The sequence below is a fragment of the Lepidothrix coronata genome, unplaced genomic scaffold (genome assembly GCF_001604755.1).
Source record: "Lepidothrix coronata isolate B3197 unplaced genomic scaffold, Lepidothrix_coronata-1.0 Scaffold7, whole genome shotgun sequence".
NCBI lineage: Eukaryota > Metazoa > Chordata > Aves > Passeriformes > Pipridae > Lepidothrix > Lepidothrix coronata.
Genome location: NW_016690187.1, coordinates 1,931,473 through 1,950,091, shown reverse-complemented (window position 1 = coordinate 1,950,091; position 18,619 = coordinate 1,931,473). Strand labels below are relative to the sequence as shown.

Sequence of the window (18,619 nt, the reverse complement as noted above, 5' to 3'; positions counted from 1 at the left end):
AGCACTCATCTGGAATGATGCCAGTTTGTGTCTCTACATCTGCATAAAGTATTCCTGTACCATATTGACCTCTCCTTCCCCATTCCAGAAAACAGGCATTTTTAAACTCCCCTTGCAACTTTGCCATGCCCTCCCCAAGAGCAACACTTGGTCTGACAGGGACACAGGCAGTACTTAACAGTGCTGCTGAAAAGTGTCGGGAAGGGGACAGCTCGGCTTTGCCTGGGAACTTCCATGCTGCAGCTCCCTATCTAATGGCCTTGTCCTCTCCTGCGGGACGCAAGCCAAGGGCAGTGCACAAATCTTGCCGCTTCTCAAGGACAAGGACTAACAATCACCAGTACAAGCTGAATTGCCCTAGTTTTGTAAACAAAGTCCTCTTCAAGTGCCAACCTGTGCTAGCCACAACCGTGTTTAAAAAAGGAAACAGCAACAAAAAGCCCAGCATGGCATTGTAGTGATTGAAGGACAACTTCTTCACAGCCCGAGTCACGTGAAGGGCCTGGTCATTTAACTGAAACATCCGGGCATGTGAAAGCCAGCGAGCGTAGTCTGCTGCACCCACAGCAGTGGGGAAACGCAGAGGGAGCAGTGGGGGAGTGCCTACCAGGTCATACGCTGCCAGGACCTTTTTCTGCACATCGGGCACGGTCCCCAGAGGCTCCAGGTAAGGAAAGGTGTCCTTCATGCAGAGGGTGACGGAGGGCGAGCTGTCGCTGCTCACGAGCCGGGAGGACAGGGTGAGGATGCACTGCTTCAGGCTCGCGATGGGCGGCAGCCCGCACAGCTCCTTCACAGACACCATGGCATTCTGAGGGAAGGAAAAGAAACACTTCAGCACATGTTCTGCTTGCCACTCGGTCCCCCATGCCCACCAGTGCCTTGGCAGCCCTTGCTACTTCTCCTCTCTGATGCGGGGCAGGGCTGTCCCGCTGCCTGCTGTCCCTGGGGCCCCCATGGATGCCATCCCACACAGGAATTCCCTGCTAGCCCCATTCTCTGTCCCCATGAGTACTGTCAGCTCCAACTTTCCCCCAGACCCAGGCATCCCAACTGCCAGCTCTTCAGCTACTTTGCATTGCAAATCCAGCCCTAACAGGGACAAGCTCTGGTCCCCAGTACATTAAACCTTCAGCCTAAAATGCTATTTCTTTTCCCCATTGCTTAGACCCCAATTGCTTTTGATGCTGTAATCACTTATTGTCCCACCATTATCATCCTCCAGCAAGAACAAGTCTGACAGACCTTGTATTTCCCCTGGGAAAGGCAAGAAGGAAAAACCCACTTCATTTTCAGCCTTGCATTACCACACCACAAAGAAACACAAACGCTCTTTCCCCTTCATAGGTCACATGTAAGAAAATCAATACTGAATATACAGGTCAAACCAAACTAACACGCCAGGATTTATTTATTTATCAAGTCGGAGGATGTACAGCTGACATGCACCCACCCTTCCTGAGTCATATAAGGAGTGACCAAGATGCACAAAACCCAAGTAAAAGTACTATAACAACCCATACCTTGCAAATGTTCCTCCCACATCTTGTGGAAAAAGACCCATCAGACAATGCTTTTCTCACTGATCAAATACATTAGCTTGCAGTTAAATATAAAACTGTGTCTTAACACAGCACTCCCCAGAACACGATTTTTTATTGAAGTTTTGCTTGGTAGGCACATTAATACTGTTTCTGAGTCATAGTCCAAGCTTTTTCATATATAAATGAACTATATAAAGTTCACATATAGTGCCTGACCCAGACAGAAGGTGGAGTCAGCAGTTCAAACTAGTTACTTTCAAGGCCTGAAAGAAAGAAAAGCCTGGGAAGAGTTTCCCATTCTTAAAAATATGCTGAGACTATTCCTTTGAGAGTGATTTAAAACTTATGTCATTTTGTAAACTTTTCCAGCTGTCAACATTTCATCTGCTTTAGACTCCATCCAGAAAAGTGGGGTCAATGAAGTGCTATGCGTTTTTCTCCTGTTTTCAAGAAAGAAAAAATGAATTGTTTCTGTATCTTTACCAAGGAGATAGTTACAGCTGATTTCAGCTATTCATTAAGGAAAAGTCATTGTTTAATGCTTGCTACTCAGTTTTGTTTCTAGGCAGTGCCTGAAGCTCTGAATTGAGCTGCCCCTTAATTAACCCACAGAGTCGCCCCCACCATGGAAGAGAGCACTGGGCAGACTGGTTCTCGTTTGGCCTCGCTGCCACTTCACCTCCTGCCAGCCATGAAGGTCTCACCTGAGCAGTTGTGACAGTGCTGTGCACCTGGGCCCTGATGCTGCCAGCCACAGTAGGCTCTGCTACATGGAGCAGCATGGGGGGGGGGGGTGGATAGAGTGCCAGGAGACCCTCTGAGCCAAGACATGGCACCGGTGTCCGTGCCGGCACTCAGCCAGCCAAGACAACACAGCTATTTAGCAGGGAGGAAATTGCAATTTGAGTGGCATTCAGTGCCTACGTCGAACATCTGCAGTCCTTGGGCAAACGGTGGCAATGCACACTCGGGAAAACATGCTGCTCTTTGCACAGTGGGTTTCTGTGGTGTAGACAAGACCTTAGTGACACCATCCACTGACTGTTTCTTATACTCACCCAAAGAAAACTAAGAGCACAACCCTCACACAGCTAGCAAAACAAAAGCTTGCTGACATTTTCTAGAACCAACAAGGAAATGAAGTACTTGAGACTTGAGGTGGGGGGACATAAATGTACCCTCAGTTCGGCTTTCTCAGAAAAAAAACAACCAGTAAAGCATATGTTTGAAGAGCACATACTGATTTTTAAAATGTTTCTGCCTAATCCTACATTTGTCTATTACTTAACACCTGTAACTATCAGCCTTCCAATGTCCACTTAAAAGCTGACAACAGCTGTGGCTCTGAAGCTTCACCAGCTTCAGTAGGCTTGTCCTACAAGCAGCTCACACCATGATCTTCACTTCCACATTCAGGACACCCCAGCACACACAATGGAAGCGTCATACCTGCATATTTTCTCTCATGTCAGTAGCCTCTCGCAGTGGGTGCACTGCCAGCTTAAAGATGTCATCAATAGTCTTGAGACCAGTGTTCCTCAGCATGGTGTACTCCCTTGCTTTCTTCCCTATCCTCACCGAGAGGCTGCGCTTCTGTGCCTTCCCACCTCCACTGCGGTTGGTTATGGCAATGTGAACAAAGAGGGTAACGTGCTCCATGATATCACCAACAAAAGAGCGCAGTGGTATGTGCCTGTATCCAGGCTGCAAGCACTCCAGAGGGATGGTATACTGTCCTATGAACTCATCCCCAATGTAGTCATCATCCAAAACAACAAAGCGGATCATGGCCAGCTCCGGCAGATTGATCTGGAACTCAAAGCTTTCATCGAAAATGGGGTTATCACTGTTTTGTTGAACAGTTTTAGTTCTTTGTTCGGTGCAGTCTGCAGGAATCCCATGTATTTCTATGCAAACATAGGGGTCTATAACATCCCCTTTTGCACATGCACCCTTGGGCTTTGGAAAATTCTGACCACTGATTATTTTGACATGTAGGACCTGAGGAGAGACCCCTGGCACAATACCCTTGGTATTTGCACTGAAGTAAGACACTTCATCACGCATCACTGAAGGCCTGAGAACGTACCCGCATCCCCCATTCTGTAGGAACCAACCAGTGTGTAGGTCCATCATGGGCCCCGGGGTCTGATAGTTCATTGCCACTATCTGGCAACCACAATTCCAGAAATCTTGGGGATTTAAGTTACTGGAGTCTATCCTCATAGCACTCGGGTACACCCTGGACAGAAACCTTTTGTTGTAGTTGACAAAATCTTCAGGGTATTCGTTTGCAATCCGACTGGCTTCTGCCTCACTGAAGGAGCACATTTCCCAATAATTTTGAAATTTCATGGATGTCTCAAAGTCTTTGTATTGGACAGATTTGCATAGGGACACCAAATCAGACAATTCCCTGCAGAGCCAGATCAGCTTTGGTTCCCTTGAGAAGTCTTCTGACAGTCTTCGGGATATTTCAGCCTCTTCATCTTCATCCGTGACTTCTCCTTCTAATATGTCCTGGTCACGGGGCAGTTTCTTCCCCTTCACAATGATCTTCATTTTCAGTTTCTCAGGTGATGGGAGGTAGACTTCTGAGGATAACGGTGCCTCTGTGTATAGTTTGCTTCCAAAGATTCTTTTCATGTGTTGTACCACTACCTTCTGCTGTTGCACTGAGCAATGGTTCCCCAAGCAGAGAATAAGTGGGTATTCTGAAGCAAAGAAGGCCAGTTTGTTTATTACCTCAATAACATTTCGAAAGGCAAGTGGAGATGTCATGTTGTTGCGGTTACAAATAATGGGTTCATTATCTGGGCCGTCACAGACGTCTAGTTCAATACTCCGACAACTCATCTTTAAAGCCCTGACATAACCATTGATATCAGCTGGCCCTCTGAGCTGGTCTTCTATTAGATATGTATTGTGGGATGCATTGATGTAGTAATGTGACAAAGGCTGTGTCATGTCTTGGACAATTTTTTTGTGCTCTGGGTCAAAAATATCACATTCTGGGGACAGCAAGTATTGAGTAAATCCATCAATTGCAAGAAAACCTTTCAACCGCCCTTCTTCAGAAAGCTCATACCTACGTATAATATCTAGACACATTTCTTCTGTTATGTGGGTCACTCCTTGCTCAGCCTCTAAAAAAAGCATGAGGTCATTGGCATCCAGGTACTCTTTGTTTTTTGATATCTGCACAAGTAAAAAATACACTTCAGGTCTTGTGCAAAGTTCACTGAATGCTTCACAAAATTCCTCTCTCGTTACTCGTGTTGTTAATTTCTCTTTGCTCTTCTGAATTTCCTTAAATTTTAATCTAATCTTTGACTCTTTTAAGGTGGGGTTAAGCTTCTTTATTAGCTCCACAGACGTATCTTCTAACATTATGCCATTGCCATCAACATCTGCTGCATCAAATACAGTTTTTAGCCAGGCAAACCGTGGGGTATCGTGGCTGCTTTCCATCAAGTCCAGGGGTTGTTTGCTACGAGAAACCAAGTACCTTAATCCTGATACCCAAATATTGGCCACATCAGCTGAATTGGCAACCAAGTCAAGGGACTCATAGTTCTCACCATGAATTACCGACAGCGCACAGTCCTCAGAAATCTGATCTGCAAGTCCATTGTTCCTGAACGTTTCTGTGTTCTTCCCTAGTCTGATTTCTTTTATAGCAGAAATATCAAGCTTGGCTTTGTCAAGATCCTTCTTGGAAGGCTCCCAACGAAGAGCCTGCAGGTCAGGATCCAGAGTAAAAAAACGGTTATAAATCCGGGAATTTGGACGAACTTTCTTCAGTTCACACCCAGCCTGCATAAAGCTGATACAGTCGCTGGCACTGCTTATTTTCTTCTCTGATGGCATGCTGCTGAAGGACACTGTTTTCTTTCTTCCACATTTTTGGTTTGAAGGATCCTGTAGAATAATTACATATTAAAAAAAAATTAATTTTTCTTCAGTCATTCCATGAGTGCATAAATAACAGAAAAGATACATTTATGTAAAGATAACTAATGTTCTTCTGAACCTCAAAACACAACATATTACCCCTTCCCACAATTCAGTTCCCTGAATTTATGCTGAGCTATAAAATATTCTGAGCTGTAGAGCAACTTGATTGACTGCAGCATTAGAGATAGCAAGTTTTCATAAGTGATATTTGTAGCTATTAAACTGCCTTCCAGATCTCACCAACTTGCTACAGCTGTGAGAAGGCAGTATCCAGTTGTGCCATGTACATTTTCAGAGCAGAACTATATGAAAAGATGGGTTTGATGGGAAGCTCCAGCACCTGGTTAATGTCTGCATAACCAAAACTTGGAGGATCCCACTGGGATTTCAGAGATATCACGAATAAAGGAGGAACTCTGGGATAAACAGGCATGAACAAAGAGTCTCGGACTATGTGGGAGAAGGAGAAGTTGTCTCTGAAGCACTGTTGGGAGCCTGGGATGAGTCAGCATGCCAGTGGGACACATGTGACAGCTGGTGCTCAGCAGATGACTGTCCTGCCTCTATTTTTCTCTTCTCAGCAACCTTGGACACCTCTAGCAACACTAAAATGAATCAAAATAACAGTCATGGGTCAGACCTCTGAGATACACATCCAGGAGAGTTTGGGTCTTCTTGCCAGTATATTTGAGTGTTCTTTGGCAAAGGGAGTTCTCACAAGGCTGAGAAGCCCATCTCTGCATGCTTAATTGCATGGCTCATGTGGGAGCCCCACATACAGGTCTGCTCAGCTAAAAGTACTTTACGCTCTCGTCCCCCCCGTTTGTTTTGAACCACAAAGCATTGTAGGAAAATGGACAACCAGACAAGAAATATATTCTAACTCCTCTTGAGAAAATACTCAGCCAGACACGTGACTGTCTTTTCAGTATCAACTAACTATTTGTTGCTAGATGTAAACCCAGCTGCCTGTAATTTTAGTGCAGCAACTAAATTTAAATCTTTCTCCACATATGATCAATTCAAAACATTTCTCAATAATTATAAATTGTAAATAATTCTTTTTTTCTCTGCGTGATCTCCATCTCCTCTACTCCATTAGTATATAAACTATCCAACAGCTACCAAATATATTTTTAAAACAACATTCAAGGCTGTAATTAATCGTGAAAGACTTGTTAAAATTGCTTTTCCTCCTATTTCCCTAACCAGCAGCAATACTTCCCCAATTTTCTGCCTTCTGCTGTTGAAAAGACTTCAGCTGCCTGGATTTTGAGTAGAAAAGGAGTCACAAGGCAAGGAAGTGCTGATGCTGGGTATAGGCACAAAAGCCCTGCTGCCTCAGGCCCAGCCATGAGATGTGCACCAGGAACCAGCTTCCTAACAGCCCCTGGGGACCTGCTTTGAGACACCAAAACCCCTGACTGCCAAACCCTCTGCAGACTGGACTACCCTTCCCTTCTCCAGGAGCTGGTTTTCCTCAGCTCCAATTTATGTGCTGTGTCACTCAACCTTCCCCAAGTTATACTCCTCTGCAAACCCAAAATAAACTCCTGCTCCAGTAGTGCCCTCCATCCACCCATCTCTGTCCTCTGCTGCTCTGTGCTGTCTGTGCCAAGCAGGACCCTGTGTAGCTCTTAAAGCCATCAAGGACATCAGTCTTGATGTTCACAAGACTATCTCCACTCTTCGCATGTTTGTATAGATACTTTTAGCAAATCAATCAGTATGAATGTTTCTACAAAGCTGATACTGTCATACACTCACTTCATTCAATAATATCCAATATATTTCCAAGCCCCCCAGCCCCACCTCCTCAAACTGGATTTAAAGGTATGTGATCTGCTGGGAATAAAATAAAAACCTCTAAAGTTCTTACACTAAAAATTTTACATTAAATTAACACAGAGACTTCTAGGGACTAGAAAAATTATTTAGTACTTATTACGAGAATGGGTCTTAAAAAAAGAACAAAGTCAACAAAGTGAGTGCCACAGGTCAGCTACTTTTTTAATTACAGTTTTCTGCTAAAATATTCTGTTTATGCATTAACATACTGTGTTTTACCACATGGTTTTGGCCATGAAAATCCTCAGGTAATAGATGTTAATGAATACAAACGAATGTAGCCGACAGGTTCTAGAAGAGCCTCTTCTTTTTTATTCCTTCATGATTACAGGAGCAATATTTAGATTTAAAATCAATGATTAATTTGGATTATTTTTCTCATATGGGGAGATGTATTAACAGCCTTGGAATCTGCAGTGCCTCATTCCTTGACAGAGGTTCCTCAGGGCCGGACTCAAAAATCTCATCAGAGCAGCCTGATTTAGCTACAGGTCTGATATTTTGTCTTAACTAGGGATGTGTGAATTGTTACGTAACTATTTTTTTTTTTTGCAGAAAATAAAAGCCATTTATTTTTAGTTCCAAGATACCTATGCCTTTTGATCAAAATAAGTCAGGGAATTAATCAGCTATTAAGGTGGAAAAAAACTAATTGGCCTCATAGAAAAATGACAAAAGTTGCCTTTAAATATTCAGTCTTAACCTCTCAGGGATTTTGGAGAGAATTAGATTATCCTCTCTGTCCTCTTTTCCTGCCTTTATTTTTGATGGATACTTCTGGTTTTGTACTTAGTGGTATGTAAGGAACATCAGAATTGCACAGCAGCAGTTCTTCATCTCAGAGTAGGACTCCCCTATACCTCTCAATCAAATTAACAGACTTCAAGCCTAATCCACAGACTAATTGCCTAAAATTAACAAGATTTAGGTATTATTGACACTGATGGGATTATTTTAACCAACAATAACAATCTCCTCTATCTACTGTATAATACACACAAACCCTGCAAAACTGGAACTGCTACCTGAGCTTTTTACTGCATCAGTAAAGACCCCTCTTGGTCTCTACAGACTAGGAGCTCCTGAAGAGATATTCACTCTTTCAAACTGAGAGCTGTTAATTTAGATATAATGTGACAGTTTTCATTCACAATTATGAAGAAGTCAATTATTCCAGTCTTGCAAGAAACTCAGAAGATGTTTCTCTAAGCTCAAGTGCTAGCTGTCTTCTCAGCCTGACAACCCAGGCACTTGCCTTTGTTCTACCATATTGACAATGCTTGAACAAGCATCTCTGGATCCTGACACCGTGCTTTAGCCAGACCACACACTTCCAGATCCAAGGGATCACCCTGGGGAGCAGAGGAGTGTTTTCTTCAAGAAGTGCCCTCCCAACACTGAGTCCCACTTCCATCAGTGGAGAAGACTAGATACCCTGTGTCTCCCCACTGATCTTATGCTGAGCTTGGTCCAGCTGAGACTCCAGACTTAGGTTTCTAATTTTAGTGTAGCTATTGTTTTCCGTAAGTCTCTACCTTAATCCAGTTTCAACACAATGCTCTTCTAGGACAAGACATTCAGCTAAGAGTGCTGTGCTGCAGTGTCTCCAGTGGCTAAACGTGCTGCTCTGCTTTACCTTTCACTGGATACTAAGAACAGGAACAAGTACAGCGACCTGGCAAATTAAAAGCTGCCATCATCTGAATAAATAGGAAATCTGCTTTCTTGTGCTACCCGCCAAAAACATTTACACTGCAAATTACCAAAAAAACTCTCCTCAGAGTTCACCCACAAAAAAGCACTCGTTCCCCTTCATTAACCAAAGCAATCGGAAAGCACAATGAGATGTACCCCTGAATCTTGGAGGTGAAAAGTCCATCAAAATTGATTTTGCCACACAGTAACTGACTTAGGACTGCCCTTTACCCTCAGTCAGTTTTACTGACAGAACTGGATTTATTGTCACAGTGAAAGATGGAAAGTTTGCCAAAAAAAAGAAATTTACATCAGTGTGAAAACAAGGAACTAACTTGTAGATTTTCCACCACAAGACCTTTTGTACCAGAGATAACCTAGCTCTACATAAAACACTGTTACTGGAAACAAACACAAGTTTGCTTACAGTGTGCATGTACAAAAAGAAACCCCCCAGTTATGAGTGAAATCTTGTGTTTCCAAGGCAAGACACTTCTTTCAAAGTGACTCAAACTACGGTTTCCTTCAGTTCTTTGGTCATCCCCCATAAGGTGATCAAACAGGATGACTCCATCTCCTTCCTGCTCCTGAGCCTGCATAATGTCCATTATGTAAAGTACCTAAGGACCTCACCACAAGACCACATCAACATGCTCTCGTATTTCAGAATATACACAGCTGCTCTGAAATCAGTTAATACCAAGGAGACGTATCTCTGTGCTGGCCTGACTGCATCCTAACATTTTCTAAATGTTTCTAAAGGAGGGATTCAGAGCTCCAGTCTAAGCACGCTCCCAAAATAGGAGAAGCTCTCCTGTTGAACACATCATCCTCGTCAGAGGGACTGGATGTGTAAACAGTGGGATCAGTAAGCCATCAGCAGTTGTGGGAAAACTCCACCCCATCCACCCTGACCTTTGACTGCTCAAACTTCTGCTGCTTAAATCAAAGAGCTAACAGAAATAAATAAGTAGAATTAAAAAAATATGAATAAACATGCTCTCCACCTCATCCCAGCCTCTTTGTCAAAACTATAGGACATAAATTGCTGATCTGAAGTTAGGAAACAGGGCAGTAATAGAGATGGCTAGAAATCCTGCACACAAAGGTCAAGTTCATGAATTATAAATTATTATTTGTCTGAAATCAAGATACCTGAAAGGCATCTAAAGCATTGATGGTGTTCTAGGATTCTACTAAGGAGGATAAGAAAGGCAAAAGTTATCACCTACCCAAAGACACCAAAAACCCCTGAAGAGCCACAGGGCTTCCATGAAAGGATATGAAATTTAGTAATGATGCTGAGAGATAAGCTAGTTAAGTGTGATTAAGAGCCATTTCCCCAAAAAACAATTCACATTGTCACCAGTGAAATCACCGTTGCTAAAATGGAAGCTTTATTCAAGATCTTTGACATTTCCCATGAACCTAGCACTAAGAAATCAATTACAGACAGCTTAGTCTGTTGTTAGGTTGTGATAAACAGTGCATCCTAAAAGCTATCTGCTCTGGAAACTCCAGATGATCCAGTTAGTTGGACAACTGATCGCCTGATTATTTTTTTTCCCCAAGAGAAACTAATTAGCTCTACAGGATAATTTTTTTGAATGCTTCCAGATATTTCAGCTAAACGCAGAATCACAAGTCTCTGAAAATCTTATAGCTTTACAGTACTTGTGGTGGGAAAATGTACCTTTAAACAGTAAATAAAGAAGTCAGTGAGTCACTAATGGCACTCAAAGCACTGTATAGCAGGTTGACAAATGATAGTGTAATTTTTCTAAAACTAAGTAAGCCAGAACAGGGAATATTTATATAAATCATCTGAGAGAATACAGGAAGTCAAAGCTTGTGCCAGGGCTGCAACTGGATCTCATACATGTGTGAGGCTTAATCTGTTTGATCAGAGATGCAACCGAAAGCTTGAACCCACAGTACCAATACGTGATACTACAGGTAGCAATAATCACTGGAAACCAGTATTCATTGTTAGCACACTGAGCTTTCTTCTGTAAATCTCAGCCATGGTCTGGCCATCCTCAGAGAGCATCCCAGGACTGCCCATTTTGCAGATTTTATCGATTTTCCTCTCAGCCTCTGCTATCACAACAAATTAATGAGCTAAACTGCCTCTAATCTTTCTTGGCAAGGCCTGTAAGATCTAAATATTGCATATCCACTGCGACAAATCACAGGACAAGAAAGAAAAGGTTGCCTACTCAAAATTCATCCAGGCTGAGAACTCAAGGCACAAAGCAGCTACCTCTGCACAGGGGTTGCACTTTCAAGTACTGCAGTGTAAGGCTGGAGAGAAATAGAGAGGAATGTCTGGAGCAGATCTTTCAGAAAAACACCTGAACCAAAATTATTTGATGTTCAAGGAATGCTTTGCTGTGTATTTGCTTTTTTTCCTTTTTTTTTTAATCATTAGCATTACCAAATTTATTCAATTTTACCTTGAAGAAAATTTACCTCTGCAGTCTAAATGAAAAATTAGAGCAAAAGGAAAAATGAGCAGCACATAAAGACTCCATCTGAAAATGCTTTTTGGAAAATAAAACCACACAAAGCAAGAAGGGTTTATTTTCTGGCGTGATATGACACTGAAGTTACTACTTCTCCCTTTTTTTTATAATTGAGGCCATGAAGCCAAAGTCAAGAAGCTTCCAAGAGCACAAGAACATGAATGCCTGTAATGAGGCTACCACTTCACAGCTCCTTCCACCATCGTTACTGTAGTTTCATTCAACTGGTTTCCACAAGGATTGTCCTTAAATATAGGTGTGAATACCTATCCCTTTATGTATAAAGCAACATCTACAGTGAGAAATAAATTCCTTCATGACACTTCAATACATAAGCTCAATGTCTCCACATACCCTATGGAAGACCCCACTTGATGCAGAAGATTTTTTCATGGGTACTCTTCATTCTCCCCATAGGAAAAACTCCTTCACGTGTGACAGCCCAAGTGCCAGATCTACTTCCAGCTGGGAGGAGGCTTTTAGTTTGTAAGGGGCTGACACAGCCCACTGGATGTAATATCTCCAACCACTGCCACTCCCAAACGCTCTATCATTTCCAAGTACTTGGGTTGCTAACAGGCTCTAATGCTTATGAGTCTGCAAGGGCACCTTGGACGTGAATTCAGTTTATCCCCTTGCTCTAAGGGAATATAAAGCTGAGAAAGACAGAAAGACACTTTCTGTCTTCAAGCAGAAGTAGCAGCAGCAAGCCCTGGGACAAGGAGATCTCGGTTGCAGCATTCTCAGAAAAGCTCCACTGTACAACCCCTCATTCCTTTACAGAATTTCCTTTGATTGCATCTGAGGCAAAAATTAAGAGAATAAGAGAATTCCAGTAGTAACTCAGGAGGAAAAGCCAAATGGGTTTAGAAAGACCTGGCTAAGGAAAAAAATGTCCCACTGGTACTCTCCTTCATTACACCTCTAAATGCTGGATTGGCAGCATATCTGTGAGTCAGTATTTTTCACTCCCAAAATAATGGAAAAGCTGAAACAAGACTTGATCAAGAATAAAAAAAATTATTAGCATTAACTATTTCCACCATTACAGAAAACAGAGCTTGTCAGACTAACCTCATACCTCTGCATTTACGATATTAAAAGTTTGGTTGATACACATAATAAAGTCACTGTAATATACTTAGACTCTGTAATATATTATGGTTTCTGCAATGCATTTGATTTGGTACTGAATGACATTTTGATTAAGAAGATATAACAATAAAAATAAACTCAGAAGACATTAAATGGATCAAACAAAAGATAAATGCAACAGTAAATGTGAAACACTTATCATGTAGATATGTGTCAAATGGGATTCTGTGGGGACCCATTCTTAGCCCAGTGCTATTCAGCATTTTTAGAGTAACCTGGAAGAAAACATAAAATCAATATACATGGAGCCTGGAGATGACGCAAAGCCAAGTTTGAACAGTGATGAATAACAAAGAATATGAGATGATAAAAAGTCAAAAGACTGCTTGACAAGCAATATATAAAAAAATAAGTATGTTCCAATAAGGAACAGAATATGAGGTCATACATCTAAAAACACAAGGGGCAGGCCCTATTTACAGGACTCTGATGCAGGAGACAAAAACTTGGAGAGAAAAAGCCAACTTCATCATCACAGATGATCAGCATAGATAACAAATAACAAAAAGATCACATACAAAATAGTATACAGGGTTGTACAGACATAGTACCTACTCAGGATAGAAAGGTTCTTATATCTTTATATTTGTCCATCATGTGATGCTCTCAGTTTAGAAATTACCTTGAAAACTGGAAGGCTCAGAAGAGGCACAAGAATCAGGAATATTTTAGAAAACACATTCAAGTAAGAGATTACAGATTCTTTTAGTTTAATACACACATTGTCTGTATTAATAAAAATGAATTTTTAAATTAAGAATAACAGAAATGTGCATTAATATAAGGAATAACTAAAAAAAGACATTTCTCATGCCCTAATAAAGGCATATCGGGGCACTTTTATTCAGAATGCAATGGTTTCAATTGAGTAGTTTAATTAAATAGTGAATCAATGTATTTTAAAAAGTCCTTCAAATTACATCTCCTTGTGGATCCCCTAGAGACTCAAAATGTAGAACTGACGTCACAGATTTCAGATCACAGAATATTCTGAGTTGGAAGGGACCCACAAGGATCATCAAGTCCAAATGAATTATTAAGATGGTTATATAAAGGTCAGTACTGTCAGGTGATACATCCTTTCAATACCTGGAAATCGACACATTCAAAATAAAGCTAAGACTTGGGAAAAAAAAAAAAAAGAAAAAAAAAGCAAAGCAAAACTGACAATGGTCACAATGTCCCAAGGATGGCAGGAGAGTCTCCAGCACTAAAAAGACATTCACCAGCACCTGATTCCTTCAAAAGAATGTCCCATGAGATCAAGCGTGGTTTCATTTAAGTCTCATACAATGGAGAGCAGGCCAGGTTTCAGTGGTATCTTTTGGCCTCATTATTTAGGTGTTGGCTCAAAAATTCACTGCTGTATTTTTCGAAAGCCCTTGAATGTGACTGTACCTTCTGGTCTGGCATCATGGCACTGGAGATCACCAGGCACTGGGGGCCCAAAATAGGATGACCAATTTAATTTCATTCTGAATCTTGCAACAATCCTCCAGGAATAAAATGTGTAATCCAATAAGCCACACAAGCTTCAATAGGCTAATCACATTATTTTAAGCCCTTTTTAATCAACTTAAATTATTTCTTCATTAATCCCATTTATGCCGATTCAGATCAACCCCAATCCTTAAATTTAGCAATGAAGTTTAAAAAAAACCCCAATAAAATAAGGTAATGAAACTGGTTTAATGGGAATTTTTTTTAATTCCAATTGTTATTCATAATTTAATTATTAAATAGGTTGAGATAAAATACATAAAGCCAAATATAAAGTATATGGGCAAGACAGAGCACAGTTTTACCTGCCTATAATGCACTTGAGGGTGAAATTTTGCATCCAGCGTGCTATGAAAAGGCCCCATCTTTCTGTGAGAGAGAAAAGCAACTTTCAGCATACCCACAAATGCATCAGCTCCTCTGAGAAAACTGTTTATCAATTCAGGAAAGCGCCCTTGAGGTGTAGGAGTTTGTACAGCTGGTGTGCAGGCTCTCCGTGGGGGTACAGGCACCACCTCCACAGGAACCCACAAGACAGATCCTTGGGGCAGCCCCGGTGCTCCCCAGCTCACCCAGCGCGAGTGGCTGTGTGATCCACCTCCCTGCACGCATGGCATGCCTGTCCCATTTGTGCTTTACTAGCCCTTATCACCAAGCTTCATCCCAAAACAAGGGTTAGGGAAGACTCTCTGATCGCTCCTCTCTACAAAGTGTACATAGGGGCCCTGAGATGTGTCTGTACGCACACACAGACTCACAAGTTCCTGAAGTATTTTACTCCCACCTATAGTTTTTCAGCAACTATGAGCACAATGCATACCAGCTCTCTCACAAGCAAAACACAGATTTCCCCATTAATATCAAGGAAAAATTTTTCAAGAGACAGCTGTGGTAGCCTCATTAAATCACATCATGTGACTCTCCCACGAAGGTGTATTCCAAATTTTTACCAATACAGATGCTGAATGTTTGCATTACTCATCAAAATAAGGAGTAAATTATGCAGGTTACAAGCATTTTGAAAAGATGCAAACTGCAGCATCATAAACACATGATTTATTTAAAGAATAACTGATTTGCTATGGTGATGTGCTAAAATTTTTAATCACATTTCTTCAAAAGTATCCACCTTCAAGGGCACAGCTCTCCTACTTCCCAGAGCCCAAGTCTTAGGGAGAGAAAAACCATTTACTTGTTTTGGTTTGGGTTTTTTTCAAGAAATAAAGAAATGCAACTACAATACAGTTTTATTTGTTCATATATATATTTGCTAAATAAGTATAAATCCTTTTCCTTAGAAGTAAATTAGCTGCATGCCTGAATATTACAATCCCTCGGGTTTCGCACAGCACATGCGTTTTTACCAACCTGGTGTAATTGCTTCCATCCAGCTATATTTAAACATTATGAATTAGTGGCTACAGGGATATTAAAAAATATCTGAAATCTAACCACAATATAATTATACTGTAACTGCAGCTTAGTACTTATGTATGTGAAGAAGATAACACCTCAAATAGCCGATAGTTTTGTACACTTTCAACATCTAGAAGACGTTCAGCAAGAAGAAAAATGTTGGATTTGCAACCAGAAAAGCGGGAACCTCCTGGCTTCTAGTTCTGCTCACAACCCCAGGTAGACCCCTTAGGAAACACTGTGTGCTCTGGAGTTCCTTCAGAAAAAAAAGGCAATTTCTGTCAGGGTCTCCATCCTTCCCCTTGCCTGGGGGTGATAGGCATGGTGGAAAAAGGGGGATGTAGCAGCAGGGACAGGAGTGGCTGGGCCAGTGGTTTGGGAAGATTCTTGTTTTAAGAAGTTCAAGTTTTGTATTTGCCTTCTTGAGGATAGAAAGCCACAGACCCCACTGCTAAACCACAAGCTTCCCTTATCTTGCACAGTTATCATTAACACCACCACCACTTTCCCCAGAGCAACTCGAGAGGGACCTAAAAGGCATCCATTAAATACTGGCCGTGTTTAATTTTGCAAGTGTGAACAAGTGGTAGCAGGAGAGTGGGATTAGTGAGCACTAGGAACCACTTCTCCATGCACAACAATCAGGTCAGAACTCACAGTCCATTCAGTTGGCTCTCTAAAAGAGATTATGATTTGCAACAACTGTGTGATTGAGCTGTTGTTCATTTTAAGCTTTAACCTTACAAACACTTACCCACACAGTTTAGTCCCCATGGCCACACTGTTCATTTGTTAATATCCTACTTAGATTAAAATACGTGTGACTGTGCATTCCTTCATTCAACATCTCCTGAGGTCCTTCGAGTCCTCTGGCTTTTCAGGACTTTTAAAGCTAATCCCTCCCACCAGGGAAACACAGACTCTAAATTCAACGGTGTGCTTTTTACAGAAGCAGATACAGTAAAAAGATAATTTTTAAAGAAAACTCCCTCTTTTCTTTTTTCTTCTTTTTTTTTTTTTCAGTTCCTTTAGGTGGATGTATGAGCAACGAATGCTCCCCAACACGTTGCTGAAAGGTAAATAAAGGGTAAAAGAATACAGTTCTATTCAGCTGCAGGATTTGGCTAACTCTTGGAAAAAGAGACCAAAGGTGAGCAAGAAAGAACCCTGGGCAGGAGCCAGTAGCAGTGGGTGCCCTGGGTCCAGGGGAGTACACTCATTCTCAGGTTGAACTGCTCCAAATCCAGCATACTTAGGAGAAACCAACTTTTCAGCTCCATTTTTACAGATGACACTATTTTTTTCTAGCTGGTGGCCTCAGGAAAATCATATTGTTGTAAATATGCCATTTAAGATTAATTCTTTCACGTATCTGTCTTTAAATGGACGACTAAAAAGGACAATCATTTAGAAGTTATACAGTGTTTGGAAAATTACAGAAATCATTTGCTCTGCTTGTCAGCTTTCCATTTCAGAGCTCTTAATGAAATTTCTGGTCTTAACCCTAAAGCAAAGCTTTATGCAATGAAGGGCTAACATATTTTTTATATAACATGTTTAATTATAATAATGAAGACTTTGGTAATGCATTTAAAAGAACTACAGTCTAATCAGGGCTGTATCCAGAGAACTGCTTTGTTGTACCCAGGAGAATTTGTCTGCATAATTAAGTCTCCTCTCTCAGACACAGAACATAGCGACTCTTTCATCTGAACTACCTTATGTAATTGCACACCAGCTCTACTTACTGCATACAGCACACATGGTTTCTAGTGCAGTTTCTAACACTGTCATCATGCTTCCTAAAGCAAAGATACAGAAAACATAGAAAACAGTCCACAAAACGTCCTTGTGTATGGTAACTGGGATGCACATGCTTCTGTCTTGTAGTTCAGCAACAGGGGCAGCAGTAAAATATGAATGCCCTACTGCTCATATTGATCCAAATCAGATTTCATTCTCTTCATTTGGACAAAGCAATTGTTCTTTACTTACCTTAATGTCATGAAAGCAGAATCTAGCCCACAGGAGCAATGTATGATATTCATGGAAATCCCATTCTTAATTATACCATATTTTCTGAGTATACTATTTTAAGGTATATTTGGAATCAGGAGAACTGTACAAAACACTGTAGTAGTACCATATATTTTCCAGGTAGATTAACAAAAATTAAATCTTTTAGAACTACCATAGACACTACAGTCTATAGTTCATTAATTTTAGTGTTTTTTGTCTCAGCTGTGTTCTGATTTTGAATCAATATCAAAGCTTATGGAATATATTTTCCTCCTGATGCCTATGCATGAAAAAAAAATTTTTTCCCATACAGCATTCTCATCTGGGATCGTTACTAATTGAGAGAAGAAATGGAATCAAGTCTTTGTATGCAGTAAAGTGGCAAACATTTTTTTAAACTATGTACTTTGGAAAATAATACTTTTCTAATTCATTTTCCAAAGACAAATTATGTGTCAGTGAATTCTTCAGCTACCAGGTAAACTGAGGCCCATCAGATACTCTGTAATTGCTGAATATTCTCTATTCATGAACACACACTGTTGTAGCTCAGCAAACTGAAATGGCATTACTGCCCTCATGAAAAATGAATGCTGCACCCTGCAGCCATTTGCTGGTACTTTAAAAATCAAACACTGATTTAAGAGCTCCAGGTGGAGTGTGGTCATTCATCAAGCACTGTGCACCACCACATTGACACAGAGAGGTTTTGGTTGTAAGGCTGGCATAACCCAACCTCAAAGCAGTTCCCTCCTAAACTCTCACAGAAAACTATTTTCTCCTATCAATAAGAACATACCTGAGAATAAACACACATGCAACATTAGAAAACATGTATGAAACTATGAAAAGCACACCATCCAGAAATTAGCCAAAGCACTGAATTACAAGGGATAAATTTTAAAGGAGTCTGAATACATCCTTTGATTTCAGGGTCAACATGGCTATCAAGAGTGAGAG

General features: G+C 41.0%; 1 protein-coding gene across 2 annotated transcripts in view; it reads right to left on the bottom strand.

Annotated features, from left to right (window-relative positions):
- The window catches only part of PLCL1 (phospholipase C like 1), a 192,960-nt gene that overhangs the window by 37,041 nt on the left and 137,300 nt on the right, over positions 1 to 18,619 (bottom strand). For both annotated transcript variants that reach the window (XM_017838552.1, XM_017838561.1), the window contains exons 2-3: positions 2,994 to 5,465; positions 608 to 811 (exon numbers count right to left, since the gene is read on the bottom strand). In XM_017838552.1, coding sequence (XP_017694041.1) covers positions 608 to 811; positions 2,994 to 5,465 — 2,676 coding nt within the window. The remainder of the gene's footprint in view (positions 1 to 607; positions 812 to 2,993; positions 5,466 to 18,619) is intronic.